At 42.7% G+C, this 26,867-nt stretch overlaps 2 protein-coding genes across 2 annotated transcripts; both read left to right on the top strand.

The window, feature by feature from the left end:
* Positions 1-3,290: 3,290 nt before the first annotated feature.
* On the top strand, positions 3,291-20,338 carry LOC311121629 (carboxy-terminal kinesin 2-like; the record flags this gene model as incomplete). The annotated part of the gene is given in 15 exon segments (XM_084196091.1): positions 3,291-3,432; positions 3,559-3,615; positions 3,744-3,782; positions 3,897-4,104; positions 16,922-17,087; positions 17,380-17,547; positions 17,790-17,903; positions 18,037-18,285; positions 18,289-18,321; positions 18,569-18,733; positions 19,351-19,489; positions 19,614-19,753; positions 19,872-19,945; positions 20,078-20,153; positions 20,294-20,338. Coding segments are annotated over 15 exon segments (1,704 nt in total). The 5' UTR covers positions 3,291-3,401.
* A 2,865-nt stretch (positions 20,339-23,203) lies between these two features.
* LOC311121628 (zinc finger and BTB domain-containing protein 22-like) lies at positions 23,204-25,573 on the top strand (the record flags this gene model as incomplete). The annotated part of the gene is made up of 3 exons (XM_084196090.1): positions 23,204-23,431; positions 23,639-24,526; positions 24,821-25,573. 3 exons carry the CDS (start codon positions 23,204-23,206, stop codon positions 25,571-25,573), a joined length of 1,869 nt encoding a protein of 622 aa, XP_084052216.1.
* Positions 25,574-26,867: the final 1,294 nt, after the last annotated feature.

Genomic DNA, 26,867 nt, shown 5'->3' with positions numbered 1-26,867 from the left:
GGGTAGTCAGCATGTTAGCTCTTATGTGACATCACTTAATATCTCAATCACCTGCCCCCCAGCAGCCAGGTGTGCCAGAATCAACGCATCACTTCCTGGGGGGAGGTTGGCGCCAGCCCTCGGTATCATCGACTTCTTCTTCCTGCCCGCTTCCCAGGCGTTGGCATGACAACATCAGGGATGACCAAATCCTCTTTCTTGTCTGAAACAGGGACATAAACAAGGGATGGAGGGAAGGGGAGAGAACAGAGGAGAAGAATAAGGCTCTGAATAAAACAGACCAAAAACCACAACATATCCCATGGGCCTCTCTGCTTGGTGAGTATCATCCAAAGCGGTGTCTCCTGGTATGCAATGGTGAAAGGAACAACGTGTGAGTGCTACATCACCCCATAACACAAAGGCATTTTAATCTCTTCACCCATATACTGGAACACCTGACAGACTTCATCGCTGCAAAAATAATTGGTTACACTCAACTGCCTAATTGGACAGTGTTGCACAGCTACATAACTAAAAAAATAATAATTTGATTTCGCTTTTTTGAATGGGCCAGATACTGTAGTTTGTATGTTTTGGAAGTTAACCCAAGACAATGATTTATCAACTTTTGGATGATCATCATTCATGGATGAAATTCCACCACCAGAGAACAGCGGCGTACTCCAGATCACTCCCTTGGACCATTAGTGGGGGTGCATCAGATCATATTATTTGACTTTCAGATTGGGTATTTGCAGTCAATATAACTCTATTGAACCATCAATAGGTCACAGATTTGATCATCTTCATAATGTTCTGCAATTTATAGTCTGAGCTTAAATCTAAATAAAGTCTTCAGTAAAACACTACATCCAAGCATCCTGCACATTTAAAGACATTTTATACATTTTCTTTGCAGCTTATAACAGGGCTTACAGCAGCGTTTCCCAAACTAGGGGTTGCGGTGGGGTCGCCTGATTTGAACATGGGGTCGTGCTAACCTCTGGTAGCCGCTAGATGCGGTTGTATTAAACAGAGTGGTTTCTGTTTTCTTCCTACAAATGTGGCTTTATCTTTTGAATGGTTTAAGCTACAACATATTATGACCCCATCACTGAAAGATAAGACTCCACATGTGTGGATGTGTGTCTTATGTTTCCCTTTATAATGCCCACAAGCCACGCAGGACTCATTAGAATAGAGAGGACGGCACCAGGCTCTAAATCAGACTGAGGGAAAAAAACATCATCAATTCTACACAGAAAATCATACAAAATTATTGCTTGATGATCTTCTGAACTTCCCAATACCTTTCGGATGCATTTCAGTCATTTCAAACGATACTTCCTTCAGCTTGAAATACTGTCAAAAGTACTGTCAGACTGATTAGTAATAGACTGTCATAGCCCCAATTAAACAAGTAAACATTGGCCGTTGATAAATAAAACAATTTAGATCAAAAAGGTTTGGGAACCTCTGCCTTACAGTATCTCTGCACAGACAAGTCATTTAAAAAGCTACTCAACTGCACATCCAAACCAGGCATCAAACAGTTCAGAGTGCAAGTAAACACAACCACAGGACTGGCCATTGGCTACGGCTGCAGGGCGTTGCTGCTAAGCAGTAGGGATGGATCATGGCATATGGGGAGGAAGTAGGGGACTAGGTGAGGCAGGGTGGAGGGGAGACGGAGGTGGGTACTCACTGTGGCTGTAGAAGTAGAGAGAGGAGTGCTGGCTGCTCTCTGACAGAAACCGAGAGAAGAGGAGAACACACTCAACATACGGAGCTCACTACCTGGCTCGCTCCCTCGCTCTCTCACCGCAGATGGTGGGGGAGTTGGATCCGGTCAAGGGTTAGTGATTGGCTGCTGGCAGCGCGTTGCCAGGGTTAGCTCAAGCAGCAATGTGTGTGTTACCGTGTGTTTGTGTGTGTATAATGCATGTCTGTGAGTGTTAAGGATGGAAGTTTGTGATAAAAAAAGACTAGAAGGTGGTGCCACCCTTGCTGGGTCAGCCCATATCAACCATGGGATTAAATAAAATAACAATAAAAACAAGTGAGTCTGCTTTGCTTGTTGATAAGCAAGGACAGGTTTGCAAGCCACTCAGGCACACAAAGCAACATAATTTAAAACACCTGCTCGATCTTCGTCATCAGTTGAAATGAGACCATTTGATTGGGTAGTAAGGCAAAAAGAAGGCGGGATTGTGTTTCCTATAACGCGATTGGAAACTATTTATAGCTAGCCCTATGTCATCCCATTGATTTATTTGTGGTTAACGTTACATGGTGCTCCCTCTGTTTCAGGTACACATTTAAGCAATATGAATAAGGAGGTGAGTGGGACTTCGATATACACTAACTGTAGCTCCTCCAGTGACAGGTATGAGGCAAGAGGTCTTGATTTGAATACAGGGCTTTAATGCTGGTCAACCCGTGAGAACTGGTTTAAAGAAAGAAAAAATACATTAACAAAATAATGCCATATGCATGTCTCACACATCTGGCGTTATAATCAAGCTCATACAGCTAGACACTTTATGTATATTTTACACCAAAAAATGACGCACGTAAACACAAACACCCTCATAGCAAAATGAATAGTCAACAAACCTCATTGCTGCTTATCACACAGAGGTGCTAAACATCCTTTTAAATGTCCTTTATCTTCTTCTGTATACTTTCTTTGTAAGTATGCACTTAAACACGATAACAGTGGAAATAATTCGCTTTTTGCGGTAAAGTTTCCTTGGTGCGTCGCTAAAAGGCGCTCGGGTGACAACACTCGGGCGGAACCAATAATTAGTTCCGTCTTGCTGTAAACGTACAATTCAGAAGAAATTAAATAATAAAAAGTGCTAATACATGAAATAAACTGGCGACAGGCAGTTACACTAACGTTATCAGTCAAAAGTTGACACACCTACTCATTCAAGGGTTTTTCTTCAACTATTTTTTTTTACATTGTATAATAATAGGTAATACATCAAAACTATGAAATAACACATGGAATCATGTAGTAACCCAAAAAGTGTTAAACCAATCAAAATATATTTTATATTTGAGATTCTTCAAATAGCCACCCTTTGCCTTGATGACAGCTTTGCACACTGTCTTATCACTTTGTAACGTTAGATGATTTTTCCTTCACTAACCTCTGCAGAACACCTCCCGACTACCACTCATGTCTGGTAAAGTCCTCTCCACTAGCAACAGCAGCAGTGAGAGTATAATCTCCCGCTCAGACCATCAACCTGCTTGGGTGTGTAAAAACCTTTTGCAAAACTAATACAGACACTGATGAACATGTTCAATTCCTTTAGAAATGCACCACAAACACAAGTTAGATGTGTTCTTCTGTTTCCAATATGTCCTTAATTGCCAGTAGTAAATGTGTTTTTCTCCTTTAGAAAAAGATGAGAAGGCTTCCACCCAAGCGAGCTGTTGGTGAGTGTCCTCAAACACTTCAACGACTGGTTGGGCAATGTCATCACCTCTTGTTTTTAATAGTTTTAGCACTGTCTTTCTGTATTACCAGTATGTGTTTAAATATTTTTTATATCTCTCTCTTAGCAGCCAAACTGATTCGGCCTACAGGAGCAGACACTATAGCGGCTGGTCCCTCTAGAGGTGAGATGCTGTGTCATGAGAAATGTGTGTATATATATGTGATATTAATAGCTAGCCTTGTAAGTCTACTGTCTTGTTTTATAATATTTCTTCACAATGTTGTCTGACTTTTTTTTTACCCCGAATAGGTTTTCAGAAGCCGCCCATTGCCTCTCTCACTAAAGCAGGTAGGTACCCTTTTTTTCACATGGTCCTTCCTTAATCACATTTTCTGTATATTGTATCCATAAAGATTATCTTCCATATCTTAAGACATGAGGGTGTTGAATGTGTTTCCCTAGCACCAACAGCAGCAGTTGGGCGTTCACGACGGCCTGCATGGGACGTGAAGGGAAAAGTTACCGACATGGAGGGCAAGATTTCCAACTACCAGAGCAAAGTCAAAACGTTGGCCCAGGAGAACGAGAGTCTGAAGGAGTCTGTAGCTACAAGCAGACAGAAGGAAGCACAGATGACTTCAGACCTACAAGAACTCCACACACAGCTCAGGCAGAGTGCCAAGGAACATGCATAGGGTTGACCATTATGTGAAAATAGGTGTAGAGTCATGGGAAAGGGCATTGTAACCACAGGAAAGAGTGACTTATTTTGCATAAGGAACGTCAAAGGAAATCATTGATTTAGCAAAACAAGTGGGCCTATAGTGTAGTGTATTAGAATTATGTCTTTGTTAAATGTTTTTTCATGAAGAAATGGAAGGTTGATTATTGTTATCCAGAGGGAGGGTTTTAGCGTGACGTCACATATGACAGACAGGAAGTGAGTACGGGGATTGAACACTAGAGGGAGCCAGTCAACTCTTGGGCTATATAAAGGGGGGAGCAATGACGAAGAGTTAGAATTCAGCAGGATTTAATTGGGTCTGGTTCTCCAGACATTATGTGTCTGTACTTACGCTGGAACCTCGTGGTTTGAATAAAGGCCTTTGAACCCGATTCCGCCTAGGCAGACTCCTTCATTGACGGTAACACCTGCGAATAACGTACACTACAAATGGGGGCTCGTCTGGGATATTGATTGCATCGTTGTTGGTCCCTTTCCTGGATTCGCGATTTGACTACTGTCTAAGCCGGCTAAAGGTGAGATTATTCACAAACTTTGGGCACTAGGAATTTCGTGGATTGGGGAGAGGGCTTTGACGGTGTACAGTTAAAAGTGCTTGGGTCGTTGTTGTATGGTGTTACTGTTGATTAGGAGTTTGATAACAAATATTCTAAATTGGGTTGATGAGTAAACGGGGAATAATAGCATGTTTAGGACCATGGATTGGTAGAGAATAAGGTTGAAATACGTATATAATGTTAGAGCATTGCAGGATTAGATAAGACCTCGTTGGGAACGGGGCGACCATCAGGGTGGGCCAAAATCCTGGACATGCAGTATGAGTGTTCAGGTTCAGTCTGGGACTGAGGGTTGGTTGAAAACTTCTTGGGGATTGCTTACTCAACCTCTGTTCGACGGGATAGTTGCATTGGGGGGGATCGCTCACTGAAATAGTCATACCCACGGCAGAATAAATTTAGAGCAAAGGAAACAGTAATCAATTAAAGGTGCAATGCGGGGTGTTCATTTGTATAGCTGGTAGGCTGCAGTTGGCTGGAGGTTGGTGTTAATGCTGGATTGTTTCAGGCCACGTGGTGCCTCGTGGTTAAGGTTTGATTGTATGGTTCGGGTCACGTGGTACATTGTGGCTAATGCTAAAGGCTAAAGGCTAATGTTAATACTTAAGGCTAAAGGCTGACTGGGTTTTGTGCCACGGGGTACCTTAGGCTAAGCTAATGCTAACTGTTAAGGCTAATTGTGTTGCGTGCTACATGCTAACGAATATCCTTAGAGATTCCATTGGATGGATTACAGTCTCTTAAATTTGTCACTGTCTGTAAGTCAGGTTGTATGTTTTGTGAGCGCTGTTAAATGTTTGACTAGGAGGGGAACGAAAGGTACAGCTGGACTGGTATCCGTTTCGTGGAGGTGAAAATGTGGTTGTGATTGATGTGCGCATGCGTGTGATTTTACCGGGCGAGAGCTACGACATGCGGTCGTGCTGAGGCGACGGAACAAAATGGTGGCGTAAGGTCATATGATTGTTTGGGGTTTCTTTTCAGGGGAAAAGGAGGGGGGAACATGACTCTTTTAAAATCGTTAAAGTAACTGTTATGTGAATGTTAAACTCTTTGTAGAGATGTAGTAAATTTATAAATTGAATATATGTTGACGAAGTATAATGCATTGATTTGAATGACGGATTAAAATTAAATTAAAAGGTTTGGAGCGATTTATTTATTCTTGGGGTCAGGTTTTAAAATGTTTTGAGAAATTTATTTCTTCCTGGGTTCCGTTTGGTAGCAAATATGAGTGGGGAATATCTTGGTTAAGTGTAAACTTTAAATGCTTGGCTGTATTGTTTTCTTTCCTGGCTATGTGAGGCTATAGAACGGAGCAAAGGAGAGAGAGGCTAACGTGCGCGGCGTGACGTGACGTGACAAGGTGTGACGCAGGCAGAGGATCATCCAAAATCAGGCTAGTACTTTTTTGTCTACAAAATCTTTCCACAGGATGTTGGATGCAATGATACTCTCTTAGATGCTTGGCAACGGACCGATCAGTGAATAAAAGTTACAGTTTTGGGTCTCTGTGCATTATTGGGCCTGACTGGGGGATTTGATTGGAAAGCAGGTCCTGACATTATTCTGTGATATTAAAATATTTGGCTTCATATTAAACAATGGACTTTTTTTGGTGTGGTATGTTAGTAGATTGGAAGTCTTTTATTCTGTGATATTAAAATACTTGGGTGCATGTTGTTTTATTCTGTGATATTAAAATACTTGGGTGCATATTAAACAATGGAATTTATTGGGATGATAATGTTGTAGATTGAAGTTCCATGTTATTTGGATTGCTGTGGAGTTGACTACTGGTATTCACTTTCCGGAGGGGTTAAGGTAAGTGGGTCATTAATAGATTAATTGGTAAAATAGGTGTAAAGGTAAAGATTGGTCTTAATTCATAATTGTTCAGGGTTGTTAAGTTTAATTTTAATTAAATGATTTTTGTTGGGGATCTTTGAATTTTTTTAAGATACATTTTTGTTTGATTAAATTTAAATATTCATAATTTTTTAAGTATTCATAATTTTTAATATTCATAAAATTTTTATTTAAATATTCATAGTTTTTTGATTATTCATAAAAAATTTGAATATTCATATTTTTAAATATTCATATTTTTCAAATATTCGTATTTTTTTAAATATTCAATTCTTTTAATTTTTTTTGATTTTCATATTTCAAAAAAAATTAAAAAATAAAAATAAAAATCTTGGGTTGTTTGGATTATATTAATAATTAAAGGGGGGGGAAGCCATAGGCTAAAATAAGTAGTTCAAAATAAAGAAAGATAAAAGAGGACTTACAATGGGGAGAAAGGATAGCAAGGCTATGAAAGTTATTACACCAGTTAATATAGTCGAACATAGTAATCCTTTAGTTAAGGGTATTGCAAAATTATCCGGCAAATGGAACAAACGTTGGCCTGACATTGAACAACCCTGGCCAGAGGAAGGGACTTTTAATCCGGATGTTATCAACATCATGAAAGTACTTCTGTCAATTTACAAGGCAGATCAGAAGAAGGGAAAACAAAAGGAACGACGGAAAGAGAAGAGACAAAGGGAGCTGGGTGTTCTTAAATTGTTTGAAGATGAAGGACAAAAACTGAGGAAAGATACCAAAGACAAGGGAAGCAAAGGTATGGAGAAGAAGCTAAAGGAAGAGACGTCGACAGAGAAACTGAGGGTAGAGGTCGGAATACCTTTCTCACATACGGATTCGGCGAGAAGACCCCCACCGTATGAGAAGGAAGTTGAGCTTAGGGATGCTTATCCTCAACTTCCAGTAATCCGCCATCAGGGGGATTATTACATCAGAGATGAGGATGAACAAATTATAGAGAGAGGACAAGCAGAAACGACCATAAAGACGCATCCAAGAACTAAAGGTGGGAAGAAAACGAGAAGTCCGAAAACTAAGGGTGGTATGAGGTTAAGTAGGATGGAACTGGAGGAGGACGATGATGATCAGAGTGATTTAGAGGGGATCATGGGTGGGTATGATCCGGTCATCAAACGGAGGTTGGCCAGAACGGAGAGAAGGGGTAAGGAAGGTTTGAAGAAGAAGGATACAAGATATGACGGTGCTAAGGAAGGTTTGAAGAAGAAGGATACAAGATATTACAGTGCTGAGGAAGATTCGAAGAAGAAGGATACAATAGATTCGAGTGCTGAGGGAAGCAAAGATGAAGACAGCGATAAAGAGAGGACTGAAGGTGCTGCGTATTCGAAAGGAGTTTATCCTGCAAAGACTGTTGCAGAAGATATGGAAGAAGATATAGATCAATGCTTATCACAACTGAAGAGTGCAAGGACTGCAGGAGAAGTAAGAGAGCTACAGGAAGAACTCCAGACGCTGACCATACGGAAGGAGAGACAGTTGAGAAGAGAATCTGAAAAAGATGAGACCAAATATGCATTAAGGCCAAGGAAGGATACCACAAGCAAAATGGCACCAGTTATCATTCGAGGTCAAAACATACTTGAGAAGTTGCCTATTCTTCAGAATGGGGCCTATCCTTGGATTTCGAAATTGGAAGAAATTACGGTGGGAACACAGTCTGCTATAGGAGATGTTAAGAGACTGTTGGCTAATCTCATTGGGATTCCAGATATGGAAGAAGTCTTCCAGAGGGCTGGACTCATGAGATATGTTGGGACGGCAGTGAACGATCCTGAATTGCTGGCTGCAAGTAGGAATCGTCTGTGGAGAGCATTGAAAGATACATTTCCAACGAATGTGCATCCTGATAATATTCTGATTGACCCACTAGGACAACAAGAAAATCCGAGAGCCTATGTGTCAAGAGTTCATCAAGTGTGGAGAAATATTACTGGAAATGATCCAGATGTGAGTCAAATTGAGCAGTCAATTTTGAGGGCTAAACTGCAAATGGGACTGCCCGCACCAGTAAGAAGCAAACTAGCAGAAGTGGTTGGACTTGGAAGCATGACCAAAGGGGTCTATACCGATCACATAGCTCATCAAGTGGATCTGTACAGGAAGAAGGAAATCAACCAGAAAGAGCAGGACGAAGAAACTCTCCGGAAACTTAATCTAATACAACTGGGAGAGAATAAAAAAGATAAGAAACAAGCTTTGGTTATGCAGAGTCCGTGTGCACCGAACCAACAAGCACTGCCACAGCTTCCACCAGAACAGTTCCAACCGCAATTGTACCAGCCACCAATGGCGGCACCAGTTAACTCATACCCACAGCCAATGTCTGGACAGACACAGAATTGGAGAGGAAGAGGACGAGAAGACTTCGGAGGAAGAGGAAGATCTAAGCCATCCTTCCAGCTACGTTCAGAAGCATGTTTTACTTGTGGACATGTTGGTCACTGGGCCCGTGAGTGCAATTCGTCAGGAGGAGATAGAGGGAATTTTAGAGGAGGATACCGGGGGCAGGCAAGAGCATTTGGAGGACCGGTGAACCCCTACAGGGGTCCGGAGCAAGGATTCTAGAGGTGCCTAGATGATCCGAAAGGGGGGTGTCAGCTGGTAGCGTCAGGATCGGAAAGAGATCCAACAATTGAGGTGAAAATAAACAACAGATCATTGGAAGTAATGGCGGATAGCGGAGCTGCGTTCACCTGTGTTCGACCTGAAGATGCTACACATCTCCCTATGTCCAATCAACTCGTTAGGACAATCGGATTTGAGGGAGTAAAACAGCTGATTCCGCTTACGGAACCAATTGAGCTCTGCTATAAAGATCAGAAAATTACAATACCCATACTGGTATCAGAACATACACCTGTGGCATTATTGGGAAGAGATGCCTTGTGTAAGTTGAACTGTACAATCAGATGTACATCAGACGGCTGTCTGATAGAAATGCCAAAGGAAAAGGTTTACCAATTGTCGATGATGACGGAGATGGATTCGTCTTCAGTATTCTGGATTGGAAATCTCAGTGAAGATTTTATGAAACAGGCTAAGATATGGGAAAGATTTATTGTTGCAAATATGCCGGATGCAAAGCTTCCGGAATATCCATTCCATTGTACGCTTAAGTATTTCAAGAAGGCGGCTCAACCACAATCAGAGGAATGGTTGAGTCATCAACCGAAGAATGTTCAACTTAGCTCAAGTTGCATTATTTTAGGACCACAAGGAGCAGCTATGAAGATAAACACAGATGATTATCTGAATAAAGAATTTGATATTGAGAAGAGTGTGCCACATGTTACCTTGTTGGTTTCAGAAGGCTATGAGCAAAAGCAAATGGGAGAAATGATGACAGAAGCAGAGAGACTTACTTTCAGACCAACGAAAGAAAATTTGGCGATCTGGAGAAGTGAAGATCAACGATTTCTCAAAATAATGATTTCGGCTCAAGGACAAGGGGAGCCACAGGCTGTAGGAATGACACATGAATCTATTTGCAATATGAAGATTGATTCAGACCCTATGAAAGAGGAGATGTTGCAACAAGTTCCAGAAGGATTGTGGTCTCAACATAGTACTGATATTGGACTTGTGAAATCAGCCCAACCTGTGAAGGTTGAACTTCGACCAGGAGCCAAACCTCCATGGAAAAATCAATATCCATTGACAGAGGAAGCAATCAAAGGGATTGAACCGCAAATTAATGGACTTTCGACAGTAGGGGTTTTAAAGACAACAAAACACCCTCGGAGTAACACACCTTTGTGGCCTGTAAAGAAACCAGATGGAAGTTATCGGGTAGCTCATGATTTGAGAGCAGTAAATGAAATAGTGATTGACTTTCCAGCAGACGTGCCAGATCCTCATACCTTGTTAGCTCAAGTTCCTCCGGATGCGACACATTTTACAGTACTGGACTTATGTGGAGCATTTTTCAGTGTTCCACTTAGTGTAGAGAGTCAGGATTTATTTGGGTTCACATATAAGGGACAGTTCTATGAGTACAATAGAATGCCACAGGGGTACCGGCATTCGCCGCATATCTTCAATAAAGTACTGAAGGAAGATTTGGTAGGGATAGATCAGATATTGCAGAGCACTGTCATTCAGTACGTGGATGATATAATGCTTTGCTCACAAAATAAGGAAACATGTCATAGGGATTCAATTAAATTACTACAGGTATTGGCAGAAAAGGGGCACAAGGTGTCACAGAAAAAGCTGCAATATTGTCAGGAGAAGGTTGTATATTTAGGTCAGAACATAACTCATGGCCACAGAAACATTTCAGACAAGCAGGTGGAAACTATTCGTAAGGCTCCAAAACCTAGAACAGTCAGAGAAATGATGACATTTCTGGGTATTGCTGGTTATTCCTCAGCTTGGGTAGAGGGTTATACTAGTTTGATGGCACCGTTGAGGGCTATGGTGAGGGGTACTGAGAGTGGTCAACTTCATAGCAATCTTTCCTGGACACTGGAAGGTCATGTGGCATTTGAAACTATCAAACAGAGGTTGCAGGAGGCACCTGCACTTGCACTACCAGATTATTCAAGGAACTTTTTGCTATATGTGTCTACTTCTACTGGAGGTAGATATGCATGCGCGGTTCTTTGTCAACCGACAGGCATGGGGACGAATCCTCAGCCTATTTCTTACTACTCTACTGCTTATTCAGAGGTAGAACTAGGGTTACCACTGTGCTACAGAGCAATGGTGGGGGTATATTCCATGTATGACAAAGCATCATCGGTCACGATGGGCTACCCCGTAACAATTCTTACTCATCATAGTCTCAGAAATCTTTTGAACTATGGGAAGTATACATTGACAATGCCTAGGCTCAGAGACTATCATAGACTCTTAGAGCAGGAGGATGTCACTCTTGTGAGATGTGATACAGTAAATCCAGCCGAGAGTTTACCAACTTCCGAGGATGGTGAGCCACATGATTGTGTCCAAGAAGCAGAGAGATATTCGAGGCTTCGATCAGATTTACAAGCCTTTCCATTACGTGAAGCAGACCTGGAGTATTGGACGGATGGGTCTTGCTATCGGGTAGGAGATAAGTTATGTGCTGGTTATGCAGTAGTTAGAGGCAGAGGGACGGGATTTGTGGTTGAAAAGGCTGAAGTAATACCACAGCCTGCGTCTGCACAACTTGCTGAACTTGTGGGGCTAACAGAAGCATGTTTGTTAGCGGAAGGTAAGCGAGTAACCATATACACTGATTCAGCATATGCACATAGTGTATGTCATTTGTTTGGGGCGGTATGGAAGGGTCGAGGGTTCAAGAAATCGGATGGTTCTCCGATACAACATCATGCACAAATCATGAGATTGTTGCATGCTATGATGAAGCCTACAGAGATAGCGATAGCTAAGTGTGCAGCTCACAAGACAGATATGTCAAGAGTGACACAAGGGAACAAAGCTGCTGATGAAGCTGCAAAAGCCGTCGCAGGAGCGGATAAATTGGGGAAAGTTTTGCTGGTCACTCATGTAGTGGACTTGGAAGACAAAATTACGCTTCGAGATGTAATTTTGATGCAAGAAGCCGCTTCTATGATCGACAAACAGCTATGGCTAGACCGAGGAGCGGTCAAAGATGCTACTGGTCTGTGGAGAAACCATGAGGGGTTGATAGTAGCGCCTCTAGACCTCTTAGGTCTGATGATTCAAGAAGCACATGGCTTAGCTCATGTTGCGAGAGGGGAGGTTCACAGAAAGATCACAAAGGAATATGGTTTTTGGGCTCCATATTTGTTTGAACAAATTGATTATTTGATAGGACGGTGCACTATCTGTCTTAAAAATAATGTTCGAAGAGGGATACCTGTTCATCCAGGTTACATTCCTACACCAAGGGGTCCTATGCGTGAGTTGGTCATTGACTTTGTTGATATGATACAACCAGTTGGGGGGAAAAGATACATGTTGGTGGTTGTAGATAGATTTTCACGATGGACGGAAGCTTGTCCAACCAAGCGTAAGGATGCTCAGTCGGTTGCCAAGTTCTTATGTAGAGAAGTCATAAGCAGGTGGGGATTACCCGATCGAATATCCTCAGACAATGGAAGAGAATTTGTGGATAAATCAGTAAAATTGATGTTGCAAAAATTGGGAATTAAGCAACGTCTTGGAGCAGTTTATCACCCACAAAGTCAGGGGATGTGTGAAAGAATGAACGGTGTCTTGAAAAATCGCATTGTGAAGATTTGTCAACATACAGGTTTAAACTGGATAGCGGCGCTTCCTTTAGCACTCATGGTGTGTCGCTCAAGTGAGTTACGTGATTTACGTATGACACCCCATGAGTTGGTAACAGGAAGAAGGATGCCAACGCCTTGTTTACGAACAAGTGGAAAGGGTCCAAGTTTGGCCCTGTTGGAAGATGAAATGAGAGCGTACGTTACATATATGGCCAATTTTCATAAAAAGTTGTCCACATATGTTTCTGACAGGCAAAGACAAGAAGAGGTGCAGAAGGAGCTTGAGGAGGATAGGAGGAATACAGTACAACCGGGAGACAAAGTATTCGTAAAGGTATTCAGAAGGAAGTGGTATCACGAACGTCGTGAAGGACCATTTGAAGTGGTTCGTAGTACTGGAACAGCTGTCCAGGTTAAGGGATCTCCTACGTGGTATCATTTGTCACATTGTGTTAAAGCACCTCCAGAAGAGGGGCCACGCGGAGAGAGAGAGGATGGAGATAGGGGAGAACAGGAAGAGGGAGAGGTTGTCAATGTTGGGGTTAACGTTGATAATGGTGACATTTCTGATGATGCCAGAGATGACTATGCAGGGGGTGGAAAGGAAGGAGGATTTGGGGAAATTGATTTCCAATACGTCCCAGAAGCAACAGGGAATATTCCAGCGAGATGTGAAGCATCAAATATCACCAAGGGCAACTCTGTTAAAGGAGAAGCTAGTGATTCGGTTGGACAAAATAGGCCTAGACCAGTTAGGAGAAAAGTCAGACCAAAACGTTACGAAAACTAGGAATGAAGTAACAACAATAACACCAACACGTCAGTCTGTTAGAACAACAATGGGAAGCAATTTAACTCTTTCAACATTGACAGTGGGTAAAGCCATAAATATATCGCATTCGATTACAAGGGATCCAATAGTGTCAGCATCAATGTTAGAACAAAAGACATTAATGGTAACTGTGGAAAAATTTAAGGGTACGACGGCAATAACAAATGTAGGAGGTATGATACCGACAACAACAACAACTGTTCAAAAAGTAAACGATGTAACAGAAATTACTCAACAAATAGTGGTAGAAAACAATCTAGGTTCATCTGAAATAGTACAGGATAATATAATGAAAATACAGGAGAAGTTCTTTGGGGTCAACTTAACATCAGAAGATACATCGGATCAATACCGCTCGGTAAGGAAAAGAGATGCTAAATGGAAAGCATATGGTTTTGATTCGGCTGTTTTGAAAATTAAAGATCAATGGGCAGGGAGAAATCTTTGGTTCCAGCAGTTAACTCATGCTGTAAGATCAGTTAGGAATCTTGAGGGTCCATGTCTGTTGAGAATTCCAGCACCAGAGACGTGGGGTTCAATTTTACAGACGATTGCGCAACCGTTGTCGGGTGGGTGTCAGGCCTATGCGTTGATATGGATGTTGTATCATCAACGGGCATTGAAAGATAAAAACATGTCGTTGTCAATACATTTGTTTCAGCCTAGAAAGAAGTGTTCTTGGTTAATTGAATTTCCCTATGTGAATATGTTGAAGGATAAAGAAAGTGAGGTGACAGCGCTTCCTGAAGCATTTGAGGTGAGAGCAGTGAGGGCTGAAAGTTGTGTTTGTTCTAATAATACAGATGAGGTAAATGGTATGTTCATGGGGTTATCAGATTGTGATGATAATATGATGACTTTGAGTAGTATGCCCAAGATGAAAGACCAATATAATGTAACTTTTTATGCACCAGGTAGTAAGAACGGAAGGACTTTGTTGGTGACAGATCAATTTTTCACTATGAATGTAACTATTGGGAATTTTAGAGATATTTGGTGGGTTTGTGGTGATAAAGCATATATATTCTTACCCTATGGATGGCAAGGATGTTGTTACATGTCAACGTTGAAGCTTCCATATGAGGTTTTTTCAATTAAAAGAGGAGTAGCACCGACCACAAATCAATCAGAAACTACTGGTGAAAATAGGGTTAAAAGAGACATGGCTAAATTTACTAATCTTGAAGCCTACCATTGGAGAATAAGTCTGGGAGAAAAGTGGGGACTTGGTCTTTTTCCATGGTATGGTGTAACATTTCTAGCAGATCATATTGATAATATTACATATACTTTGCAGGGTTTTGCGAATGAAACAATAAGAGGGTTTCACCTTCTGTCAAATACTCAAAGAAGTCACAGACTGACGTTGTTGAAGCATGACATGGCTCTTGATTATATTTTGGCAAGACAAGGTGGCTTATGTTTGGCTATGAATCTGACGGGGGATGATTGTTATACTTTCATCCCAGATAGTACAGATAATATCACGAGTGTTATCGATGCCTTGAAGAATATCAGGGATGCATTTGGAAGATCTGAGAAAGCTGGATGGTCAGCGAAGTCTTGGTTGCAAGATCAGTTAGGTCCAATAGGGGCAGTGATGGTGCAGATTTTAGTCGCAGCTCTGATAGCGTTGTGTGTCATGTTTTGCTTTTGTACTTTGTTACTGACTTTTGCAAAAGCTATGATATTAAGATGGGTCGGTGTTGTGATGCCTGGAGACAACACTCAGATGCCGTTGTTGATTGTTCCTGATCTGGACGAAGATGGACAAGGGGATCTAGAGGGACTACTGATGGATAAATATCCTTTTTAATTATTTGATCATTTTTCAATTATTTTTTTTCAATATTAGTGTGATTTTTAGTATGATTTATGAATCAAGGGGGCAATGGGTTTAGGTGATTCATGCATCATTTATATATCAGTTTTATAGTCTTAGTGGATATTGATGTTTGATTTGAAAGTGTTTTTGGAAAAGATACTGTTTGGTCTTTTTCTTTTTCTTCCAGAAGCATTTGGATGACATGTGGAGATTCAAATACTCAAACAAAGACAATATGACTGGAGGAGATGAAAAAGGAGGGTGTGGCTGATTCCATCATCAACAACTCCATTGGAAGAGGACACTACAAGGAGATGAAGTGTAGTGGACTACATTCCAGTGTTTGCAATGAAATATAGACATGTGTAGTACATAATTGTGTCATATTCTTAGGTATTGATTTTAGTAGAATGATGTTTGATGTTATTGAATGCAGATGAGGATCTTAGATGCTTTTGTTTATTTAGATGGGGTTTAGGGACAGAAGGGTTAGGAAGGGAGAGATTCATTGTACGATTCGATGGGTTGACCAGCCGTACAAATGGATATTTCTGGATAGGATTTTGTTTACAGGGGCTTACATGTGTAGTTAATTGTATTATAGTTTCAAATGTATTTACATGGTTTATGAGGTTATCTGGAGTACCGACGGTGGTTGCCTGGGGCAGAGGAACCGTGAGAGAATTTTACTGTCTTGATTGATGGATGGATATCTGAAAAGATGGCTGCCGGACAGTTTTTCGCTCTTACACTCCATACAGATTTCTTCATATGTCATAGTAATGTATTCACACTTCATAAACAGTTATTTCATAGAAAGGTATTTACACTCTAGAGAAGAATGTTTTTGGTTTAAGGTTAAAGATACTCAATAAGATAAATTGTTACTAGTCATAATTCTATTGTTGTCGAGACTTTTTAGTTTTGTCTCGAAGGGGGGAATATGTAGTGTATTAGAATTATGTCTTTGTTAAATGTTTTTTCATGAAGAAATGGAAGGTTGATTATTGTTATCCAGAGGGAGGGTTTTAGCGTGACGTCACATATGACAGACAGGAAGTGAGTACGGGGAATTGAACAGTAGAGGGAGCCAGTCAACTCTTGGGCTATATAAAGGGGGGAGCAATGACGAAGAGTTAGAATTCAGCAGGATTTAATTGGGTCTGGTTCTCCAGACATTATGTGTCTGTACTTACGCTGGAACCTCGTGGTTTGAATAAAGGCCTTTGAACCCGATTCCGCCTAGGCAGACTCCTTCATTGACGGTAACACCTGCGAATAACGTACACTACAATAGCTTACATGATTTCTTGCCTTTCTTGAGTCCTAAACTAGTCATAACTTTATGCATGCGTTTAGCCAGTAGTACTGAAATAATAACTTTTGGTCCTTCTGGTGTTTGCCAATCTTACCCAGTTTTACTGTGTTGCAGCCAGTATGAGCTGGAGCTGGCTGCCCTGTCTGGTGTCAAAGAGCAGCTGGCCATTGTGTCCAGTGAGAAGGCCTCCCCGGAGAAGACCTTATGCAACCTCCCCGACGAGCACAAAGTTATTCTGGGCTTGAGGGAGAGTTTGGAGGCTGAGCTTCACAGTGTGAAGGTAGAACATGTTCTCCCACAAGTGAAATGGCAGACAGGCTTACTCATTGTGACAATGGATCACCTTGACTGCTGTGGCATGAGATGAATGGTGTATAGCTGTATTGAATGAGGCAGGCTGGTTTTCTAACGTGCCTCTGCTCCTTGGTCAGTAATATCTAAGGAAGTCTGGCATAGCCCTTTGGTCCAGCCTCATTCAAACCCACTGCCATTACGGCTCGTCACCAGCCCCCATTGCAGGCCAAGATTTTGGTTTTAAGTGCATCAGTGTCTGACATATCTCTTTCTACCAGACCCAGCTCTCTATGCAGGGCTCCTGTTTCTCCTGTTGCATGACCACCCTGATGGAGACCCAGGACGCGGTCCGCAACTTGGAGGAGACTGTGGCCCGCCACACAGACGAGATTCACTGTAGAGAGATGGAACGCAGGGGGCTCCACAACGCAATCCAAGAGCTCAAGGCAAGGGGGGCCTTTCAGTAGGGGGAATGCTCAATTCCCTGAAGATATGATTGTATTGCATAAAATTAAATTATCTAGAGCCTATTGAATTAGTTTTTTCTTTCTTATATTTCTGCTTCAAACATACTGTATGTTCTCGTTAGATAGGCCCCTGTCCATTGCAGCTCATGACAGAGGAACAAAAAGTTGCAATGTTCTTCTCAAACTAACAAGACTTACCGCTCGCTCTCTTATTTCTATAGGGAAACATCAGAGTTTTCTGCAGAGTGCGCCCCCTGCAGACCGGCGGACAGAGTGACCATATTCAGCTCCTGGCCCACGACAACAAGGCTCTCACACTGGCCAAGACTGAAGAGGTAACAATCACACACCTGAAGCACAATCTTGAAATGGGTCATTGTTTAGGTAATTGTATGTTTTTCAGTGTGGTCCTCTAATCTTAAGTGTCAAAGACGGCAAAAAAATAATCACTTCCCCATTCCCACGTAGTCTCACACAGGGCGCTCCGGAGACACCCAAAAGAGCTACAACTTCAGCTTTGACCGGGTGTTTGGGCCCTCCATCCCACAGAAGGATGTGTTTGAGGAGATCTCCCTCCTGGTGCAGTCAGCCCTGGACGGCTACAACGTCTGCTGCTTTGCTTACGGCCAGACAGGCAGTGGCAAAACCTACACCATGGAGGGTGGTGAGATGGAGGACATGCGTGGGGTCATACCCCGGGCCGTGCAGCACATCTTCTAGGCCTCCAAGAAACTGCGGGAGCAGGGATGGCAGGTACTGATGACGCCATTGGTTTTCATCAGTATGAGTGGTAGCTGAACATTTCTATTAGAGTGAACAGGGAATTTGAACTAGTTTATTTGACATTTACTGTATCTATGTATTTCTGGTTTTCAGATCCGATTATACTGTATATTTCCCATTTGTTATTTAAGTGGAATGAGTTAAAGCTGGCGTAAATGCATGGTACTTGCAACATCAACCTTTTTATGACTGGATTTCGGCAATTTTCCCCCCCCAGTTTACATTTACTGCCAGTTTCGTTGAGATCTACAACGAAACTCTGCGTGATCTCCTCTACACTGGCAAGGCCAACAAGAGACCGGAGCATGAGATTTGCAAAAGCACCAAAAACGAGATCACTGTCACCAATCTGACCTACCAGAAGGTCAACTCTGAGGATGAGGTGGGCTCCACACTCATTTTATCCTAAATTTGACTGTTAGACTTTCATTTTATTTGTACATTTTAGATTTAAAGGTAGACTCAGCGATATGACGTAGATGCAGAAAGTAAACTGCCTAGTAGGTAAATTTCCGCAACTAAGAGTGACGATTCGCTGTTTTGGTCCCGTGGCTACCACGTCGTAAAAGCGTGAAGCGAACCCGTGCACATACACAGATACTGTGTGAAAGCAAAGTTGTGCATCTCGCTCATTGCAATATCTGCGGTGCTGCTTGAGGCAACATCGTTTCGCTGAGTCGACCTTTAAGTAATTTGGATGGCACTTATCCATTGACATAGCGAATTGTGTAGAATTAAAGTATAGGTATGTACAAATGCATACCAGTAAATGCATAATAATTACCTCAATAGTGCTACGGTAAAGGAATGATGCGAAGTAGCCTCTTTTATTTATTTTTGTTGCCCAATTAGGACCTGAATTGTCCTACATGTCAAACACAGGGAGGTAGAGCAGTTGTCTGATAAACCTGTAGTGGTGGTTCAAATCCCTCTGCAATAAAGTATCCCCTATTCTATAGGCTAATCTAATGTGTCCATTTTTACCAAATGTCCATCCAGGTCTGCAAACTGATCGCACTGGCCAACCAGAACCGATCCACAGCCCGGACCAACATGAACCACCACTCCTCCCGCTCGCACTCGGTGTTCCAGCTTGACATTGAGGGCGAGAACTCTGGGAGAGATGTCAAGTGCAAATGTCAGCGTTTTGTACATCTGCAACTACACAAAGGCTGAGATGTTAAATGAGAACAAATAATAATCCTGTTGTCTGACCTGCATTCTGGTATGAGAATCCTGACTGTTTCTGTGTCTGTCTGCAGCCTCTCTGTGTTTGGTGGACCTGGCTGGCAGCGAGCGGGTGCAGAAGAGCCAATCCCAAGGGGACCGCTTCAAGGAGATGACAGCCATCAACGGCTCGTTGACCAACCTTGGGATTGTTATTGCCGCCCTGGCCAATAAGGTACATGTTTACAGAGCAATGCCTCTAGGCTGGTGGCTTGTTTATGGCGTTACGGGTGCTTTGTAAGTTATAGCTTGATTGCGTTCACTTACCCTCCCACTCTTTGTCTGTATTCCAGGAGAGCTTTATCCCGTACAGAAACTCACAGCTGACTTACCTTCTCCAAAGCTGCCTCGGAGGAAACAGCAAGACGTAAGTTGAAGTTGGGTTATGAGTTTAAATGGAATTTGTGAGCAGATTAGTCTTGTTAATGGACTGTTATTTTAAGCTTGGGGTTGTGATTAGCGGATCAAAGTATGTAACATTTTGTCTCTGCTCTTCTAGCTTGATGTTTGTCAACATTTCCCCAGAGGCAGACAGCTTCCCGGAGACCCTGAACTCTCTGTGGTTTGCCAGAAAGGTCAGAGTGGCCTCACACTATTTAATTTTTTTAACACCACATACAATTCACTCAGGAACATGTTCATATGCTGTGCATATTTTGTTTAAATATCTGAATAACAATGGCATTTTTATAACTGTTTATTTATTCTGTTGCAGGTGAAGGATTGTGTTATTGGCACAGCATCAGCTAACCGGAAGTAAATCAAATCAAATCAAATTGTATTGGTCACATGCGCCGAGTGCAGACATTACAGTGAAATGCTTACTTACAGCCCTTAACCAACAGTGCATTTATTTTAAACAAAAAAAGTAAAAATAAAACAACAACAAAAATGTGTTGAGAAAAAAAAGAGCAGAAGTAAAATAAAGTGACAGTAGGGAGGCTAAAGTGACAGTTCAGGGTCTCCGGGAAGCTGTCTGCCTCTGGGGAATGTGCGGGGGGCACCGGCTAGTTGAGGTTGCATCCTGTGGGGGAAATGTCATTGTTGACAACAGTCAATTTACAGTTGTTGTAAATCAACTGACTGATGTTTTGTTTAAGTATTTTTGTTAATAAAGCTGTAAACATGGTCTCTTTTTTGCTTTCTTGAGTAAGGCAGCTTCAAAATGCAGGTGTTTCAGCCTAGCTGAGTGCTTTGTGTGGTGGTGGGGCAGCCAGCAGAAAATACGGAGCGTAGGGGTCACTACGTTGCTGCCAATCCAGCATGACTTCTGCCACGTTCAAAACAACTGGAAACTCAGATAAAACTCGACTGGGAAAATACGGACTCTGAATTCTAAGTCGGGATTTCGGGCCTCTTTCTAGAGCCCACAAGAAGGACCGCCGTGCCACCTTCCTGTTCAAGTGAGCACAGCACAACAAGGTGAGTCCAAAAGTGTATTGTATCCTTTGCATACATGATGTAATATGCCAGGGAGATATGTATACTATAACTAAGAAAGTAATACTAAGTGTATGTTGTGTAGTAAGCTGTTAGTATCCCATGTGCCTCACCCTAATAATTGGGTCCCTTTCCTCCCTCAACTTAGCCTACTGTTCTGACTTGGTGGTGTACATGTAGCCTATAGCCTGTTTTAGAGAAATGTAATCATCGAATATTGTAAGAGCTTTCATTGTCTGCTTATATGCCCCCTTTATTTATCCTACGGTTCTGACTTTGTGTACAGGGAGAACACTGTAAGAACGGCCCGTGTTCTGAATTCTGTCGCTTTACATTTCAAAAATGCTGAAGAAATACATTTAGTTATTGACTACATCAGTCCTAGCTCGCTCATTAATGTCTTAAGCTAAATTATGGATTGCCTCTTATCCGCTCGTTGTTCCCTTATGCCATAGTTTGTACATCTCAATTGACAGTCAAAACCACATTTTAAGCAAGTCAGCCATATCAGCTATGTTTTTCAATGAGGCTGAAGAACTGTTTCGCTGTCAGACAAGGCTCCACTGATAGCCAGGTGTAGCAGTGGTAAGGATTCACTCCATGGTGCTGAAAAGAAAGCTCTGCTGTTGGTACAGCTTTATGTGGGCACAGTTTGTCACTGTTATAGTGTAATGAATGTATTGTTTAGTGTTGTGTTGTGGGTTTGCTGTCATGCATATTTTTAATCTTATTTTTTACGATTGTTTGCCCCACCAAGATGTACATGCTAAAATCGCCCCTGCTAAAGAGAGAGGTTATTTGGTCTGATAATGTTGTATTCCAGATCTGTTGCAGAGGTTAAGCTGAAATACAATTTAATCAGAGAGGAAGAGGCGATGCCCCTAAATACATTCAGAATAAGCCCAATGCGTTTCTATGGGTTTAATATGCAGACCTAAGCTTGTCGCCTGCCTTCCCGCCTAGCGCAGAGATATGTGCATCCCATTATATACACAACAAAAATACAAACGCAACATGTAAAGTGTAGGTCCCATGTTTCATGAGCTGAAATAAAAGATCCTAGAAATGTTCCATATGCACAAAAAAGCTTATTTCTCTCAAATGTTTGTGTACAAATTTGTTTACATCCCTGTTAGTGAGCATTTCTCCTTCGCCAAGATAATCCATCCACCTGACAGGTTTGGCATCTCAAGAAGCTGACTAAACAGCATGATCATTACACAGGTGCACCTTGTGCTGGGTACAATAAAAGGCCCCTCTAAAATATGTAGTTTTGTCACACAACTCAATGCCACAGATATCTCGTTTTGAGGCAGCATGCAATTGGCATGTTGACTGCAGGAATGTCCACCAGAGCTGTTGCCAGGGAATTTAATTTTCATTTCTCTATCATAAGTCACCTCCAACATCATTTTAGAGAATTTGGCAGTACATCCAACCGGCCAGGTAATGTGGGCAAGTGGTTTGCTGATGTCAATGTTGTGAACAGAGTGCGTGGTGGTGGGGTTATGGTATGGGCAGGCATAAACTATGGACAACAAACATAATAGCATTTTATTGATGGCAATTTGAATGCATCAAATCCTGAGGCCCATTGTCTTGCCATTCATCTGCTATCACCTCATGTTTCAGCATGATAATGCACGGCCCCTGTACACAATTCCTGAACGCTAAATTGAATGCAAGCCTGTGCTAACCTAGCTAACTAATTGCATTGCAATCTGTTATTTTGCTATGCTTGTGACAGAATAGAGACTACGTTTATTAATTGGTTACTGACAGTTTCTTTGATTTATAGAACCAATCTGTAGGCTGTAACATTTCCCCAACAAAAAGGTGGTGTCTGTCATTCAGAGAAATTTGAGTCAATTATAATAAAGAATCGGTTATGATTTGTAAAGCTTAGCTTACATTAAAGGAGTCTTGATTGGTTGAGTGGCCACCTAGAGCAATTTAATATTACTGTTTCGGGAATGTGGTTGTACAATTTTTTGTGGTAGGTATTAATAGGCACTAATAAAGGGTTCATCTCAGGAAAACTGTTGCCTACTTGTAGGTAAATGAAAGGATATACACCATTCATCCACCACTTCATATTTTTATTTTTTTATTTTTTTCATTCATATAATGTGTCCTCTGATTTATTCTGTCACAAACTTAACTTTCCATCTCTTCAAAAGCCTAGATGCATTCTCTGTCAATGGGGCAGGGCTGTAGCAGCAGCAGCTTAGGTGCTCCCTCTGGCTCGGTGGTTCAGGTGTGCTTCCCAAACTCCCAGGCGTCTGTACTGGACAGCCTGAACCGGCAGCGTGAGGAGGGCCAGCTCTGTGACCTCTCCATCCAGGTCCAGGGGAAGGTGTTCAACGGCCACCGCTGCGTGCTAGCTGCATCCTCACCCTACTTTCATGACCAGGTGTGTGTCTTGTTCTGCTTGCTGGCGCGTTGCATAGCCAGACTGAACTTAGTTTAACTCTGATAGTGTCTCATGTAGATGGTTTTCGTCCAAGGCCTATTGCGCTATGCAACTTGCTGCACTGAAGTGAGAGTTGACATCGATAACTTTGATTCTGTGCATTGGGACGACGCCAGCCATCATTAACTGTCTCTTCAACCCCACCAGGTGCTCTTGAAGAACATGTCCACCGTCTCCATCCCTGCCGTCATGGACCCGCTGGCGTTCGAGAGCGTCCTGAGCTGCGCCTACACGGGCCAGCTGCGCATGCTCCGCGAAGACATCGTCAACTACCTCACCGTGGGCAGCGTGCTGCAGATGTGGCACATCGTGGACAAGTGCACAGAGCTCCTAAAAGAGGGACGGGTGGTGGGGAGTGGGAGCGCAGCACAGGGGGTCATTGGGGGAGCGCAGGGGAACCCTGGATGCAGTAGCAGTGAAAGCTCCCTAGGGGCTGTGAGTGCTCAAGCAGGGGGAAGCAACACCCAGCCAGCCGCTCACCCTCCCAGCCGTCCATCCCTGAGTGAGAGCCAGTCTCCCAGCAGCACCAACTACTTCAGCCCCAGAGACGCCAACTTGGGAGGGGGAGCGGCGGCAGCTGGAGCTGCAGGGCAGGAAGGCGTGAACGCCACTCCCAGCTACTGCACCCCTTCTGGGGCCGAGGAAGCCTTCCTGATCGAAGAGGAGGAGGAAGAGCTCCTGTACCATAGGAAGCGAGGGAGCAGCAGGAGGAAACGGACAACCTCTGTCTCGGACCAAGAGCTTGGCGTCAGCGACAGCTTCGGGGTGTCGTCTTACCAAGTCGGGGACGCCTCCCCTCTCCAGAAGCGACCCACCTACAGCCAGCCCAGCATCATGCCCCGGAAGCAATTGGTGGTGGTGAAGACAGAGAGACCCCAGGACGATGACCTGATCGTGGTGTCAGGGGAGGAAGGGCCAGATGAGGAAGAGGAGAGAGATTTGGAGTTGGAGAGGGAGAGGACATTCAACATATCTAACATCAGGACTCTGTCTGGAGAGCTGTGTAGCAGAGCGGACCATGAGATGGAGACACAGGTTAGTCAAACCCTTGATGCGAAATGTTCGTCTGTGTCTCTGTGTAGCTCAGTTGGTAGAGCATGGCGCTTGCAACGCCAGGGTTGTGGGTTCGTTTCCCACGGGGGGCCAGTATGAAAATGTATGCACTCACTAAGTGTAAGTCGCTCTGGATAAGAGCGTCTGCTAAACGACTAAAATGTAAAATGTAAAAAAATGTATGTGGCTACTTACCATTCTAATTTATCAGGACAACAACTGTCAGTTTCTGTATTTTTTTTTATTGTTACCTAACTGAATCACTTTCTCTCATAGATGGATTACTGCCAGTCTTCTGAAGACTACCTCAAGTTTGACAGTGGTTTGATGGACCAGACTCCCCCACAGCACCTTCATGACAGCGCTGGTCAGAGTGGTGGCAGAGCCATCTCTGCCCTACTAGGCCATGTCCAGTCTGCTGCTAGAGCTCAGCTCTTTCCCATAGACATGCAAGGCAACCAGATCCTCATGTACAGCCAATCCTCTTTAGACTCCTCTCAACCCATAGGAATAGGAGGTGGTATGGCTGGGGCACCATTTAAAGGGACAAACCTGGAGCATGGAGCGGTCCATTTGTCAGCACAGGGGGGTTTGGGCGGTGGCATAGATGGACTGGACGGGGGTGGTGGCGGGAGTTCAGGGAAGGTGTTCATGTGCCACTGTGGAAAGACCTTCACCCACAAGAGCATGCGCGACCGCCACATCAACATGCACCTGGACCTGCGGCCCTTCAACTGCCCGGTCTGCGCCAAGAAGTTCAAGATGAAGCACCACCTGACAGAGCACATGAAGACCCACACGGGGCACAAGCCCTATGACTGCTGCGGCAAGAAGTTCATGTGGCGTGACAGCTTCATGCGGCACCGCGCCCACTGCGAGAGACGTAGCGGGGCCGCTGGCAGGAGCGACGATGGGGTAACCTCTCAGAGCATGTTGCAGGGTCAAGGTTCTGTGTTTGGTCTGGGGGTCAGCCAAGGTGGGTGTGAGGAGGAAGTGTGTGAGGTTGGTGATAATGATAGTGTCACTTGACCAAACGGGTGAACACCATTTGAGTGTTTAAGACAAGGGGCTTTGGAGAGGTATTCCAATGACCTCTGGAAAGTGCCCCACTTTGGAAAATGGCTATGGACCATTTTACAGTTCAGTGTACTCTTAAATGTCAAGTTTATTCTGTATGACTGTTCTGTGGCACATGCTATGTGTCTAGTAAGAATTGGGTTACTTACAGATCATTCTTTACTCAAACTGCCAATTTCCAATGCATGCCTTGAGAGACAGAGTACTATTAACAGTAGGGTGGCTAAACAAAGCAGTATCCACCATGATTCTGTATGTTTTTACCAAGGTTTTACCTTCTATGAAGGTTGTGGCTATGATATTTTTATTCAGGAGAAAAACTTGTCTAGAGTTAAGAGAAAGACCTGTTGCTTTTAGTGTTTGTGTGTTTATCTGTTAAATCATGTGGTAGAATGTGTCTCATGATTGCAGCAGTTGAGGAAATTGCATTTGACGTGAGCTTAAACTAATAGTGTATAGTTAAATATTCCCTATTTGATAACTCTATGTAACACTAATTTATATACTTTATTTGACTGCCTTAATATAACATACAGTGGGCGAAGGGTCTGGAAATATTGACACCCTTGATAAAAATGACTGTATAAAATAAATTTAAATACTGAGCTATATTGTAAGCAAAAAAAAAAAAGGCCAAATATTATTTTATACTAATACATTTGCTCAGAGAAAGAATTTGTCTAACAAGTAATATTTTTCTTCTAAGAAAGGTAGGGGTAAAATTATTGACATCCCTGTTTTCAATACCTTGCGAGGATAACTGCACTGAGCCTTTTTCTAAAATGTTTTATGAGATTGGAGAACATTGATATCCTTTGTCTGCGCTTATGAACTGCCCTTTTCAAATCCGGAGACTGCGGGTTGACTAAGGTCAACGAGGCATCATGAACTTGACCCAGTACCAGGACATTTTAGCCAAGAACCTGGTTGCCTCTGCCATGAGGAGGAAACTTCGCCTCAAGTGGATCTTCCAGTGAGACAATAACCCCAAGCACACATCAAAATCCACAAATAAATTGTTAATTGACCACAAAATCTACTTTTTGCAATGGCAATCTGTCTCCAGACTTGAAACCCATTGAAAACCTGTGGTTTGAATTGAAAAGGGCAGTTCATAACCACAGACGAAGGATATCAAGGATCTGGAAAGATTCTTTATGGAGGAATGGTCTAAGATCCCTTCCAATGTGTTCTCCAATCTCATAAAACATTTTAGAAAAAGCCTCAGTGCCATAATCCTCACAAG

Source organism: Coregonus lavaretus, assembly GCF_964263955.1.
Source record: "Coregonus lavaretus genome assembly, contig: HAP1_SCAFFOLD_1788, whole genome shotgun sequence".
Lineage (NCBI taxonomy): Eukaryota > Metazoa > Chordata > Actinopteri > Salmoniformes > Salmonidae > Coregonus > Coregonus lavaretus.
Note: the sequence above shows the minus strand (reverse complement) of the source record. Positions and strands in the feature narration are given on the sequence as shown.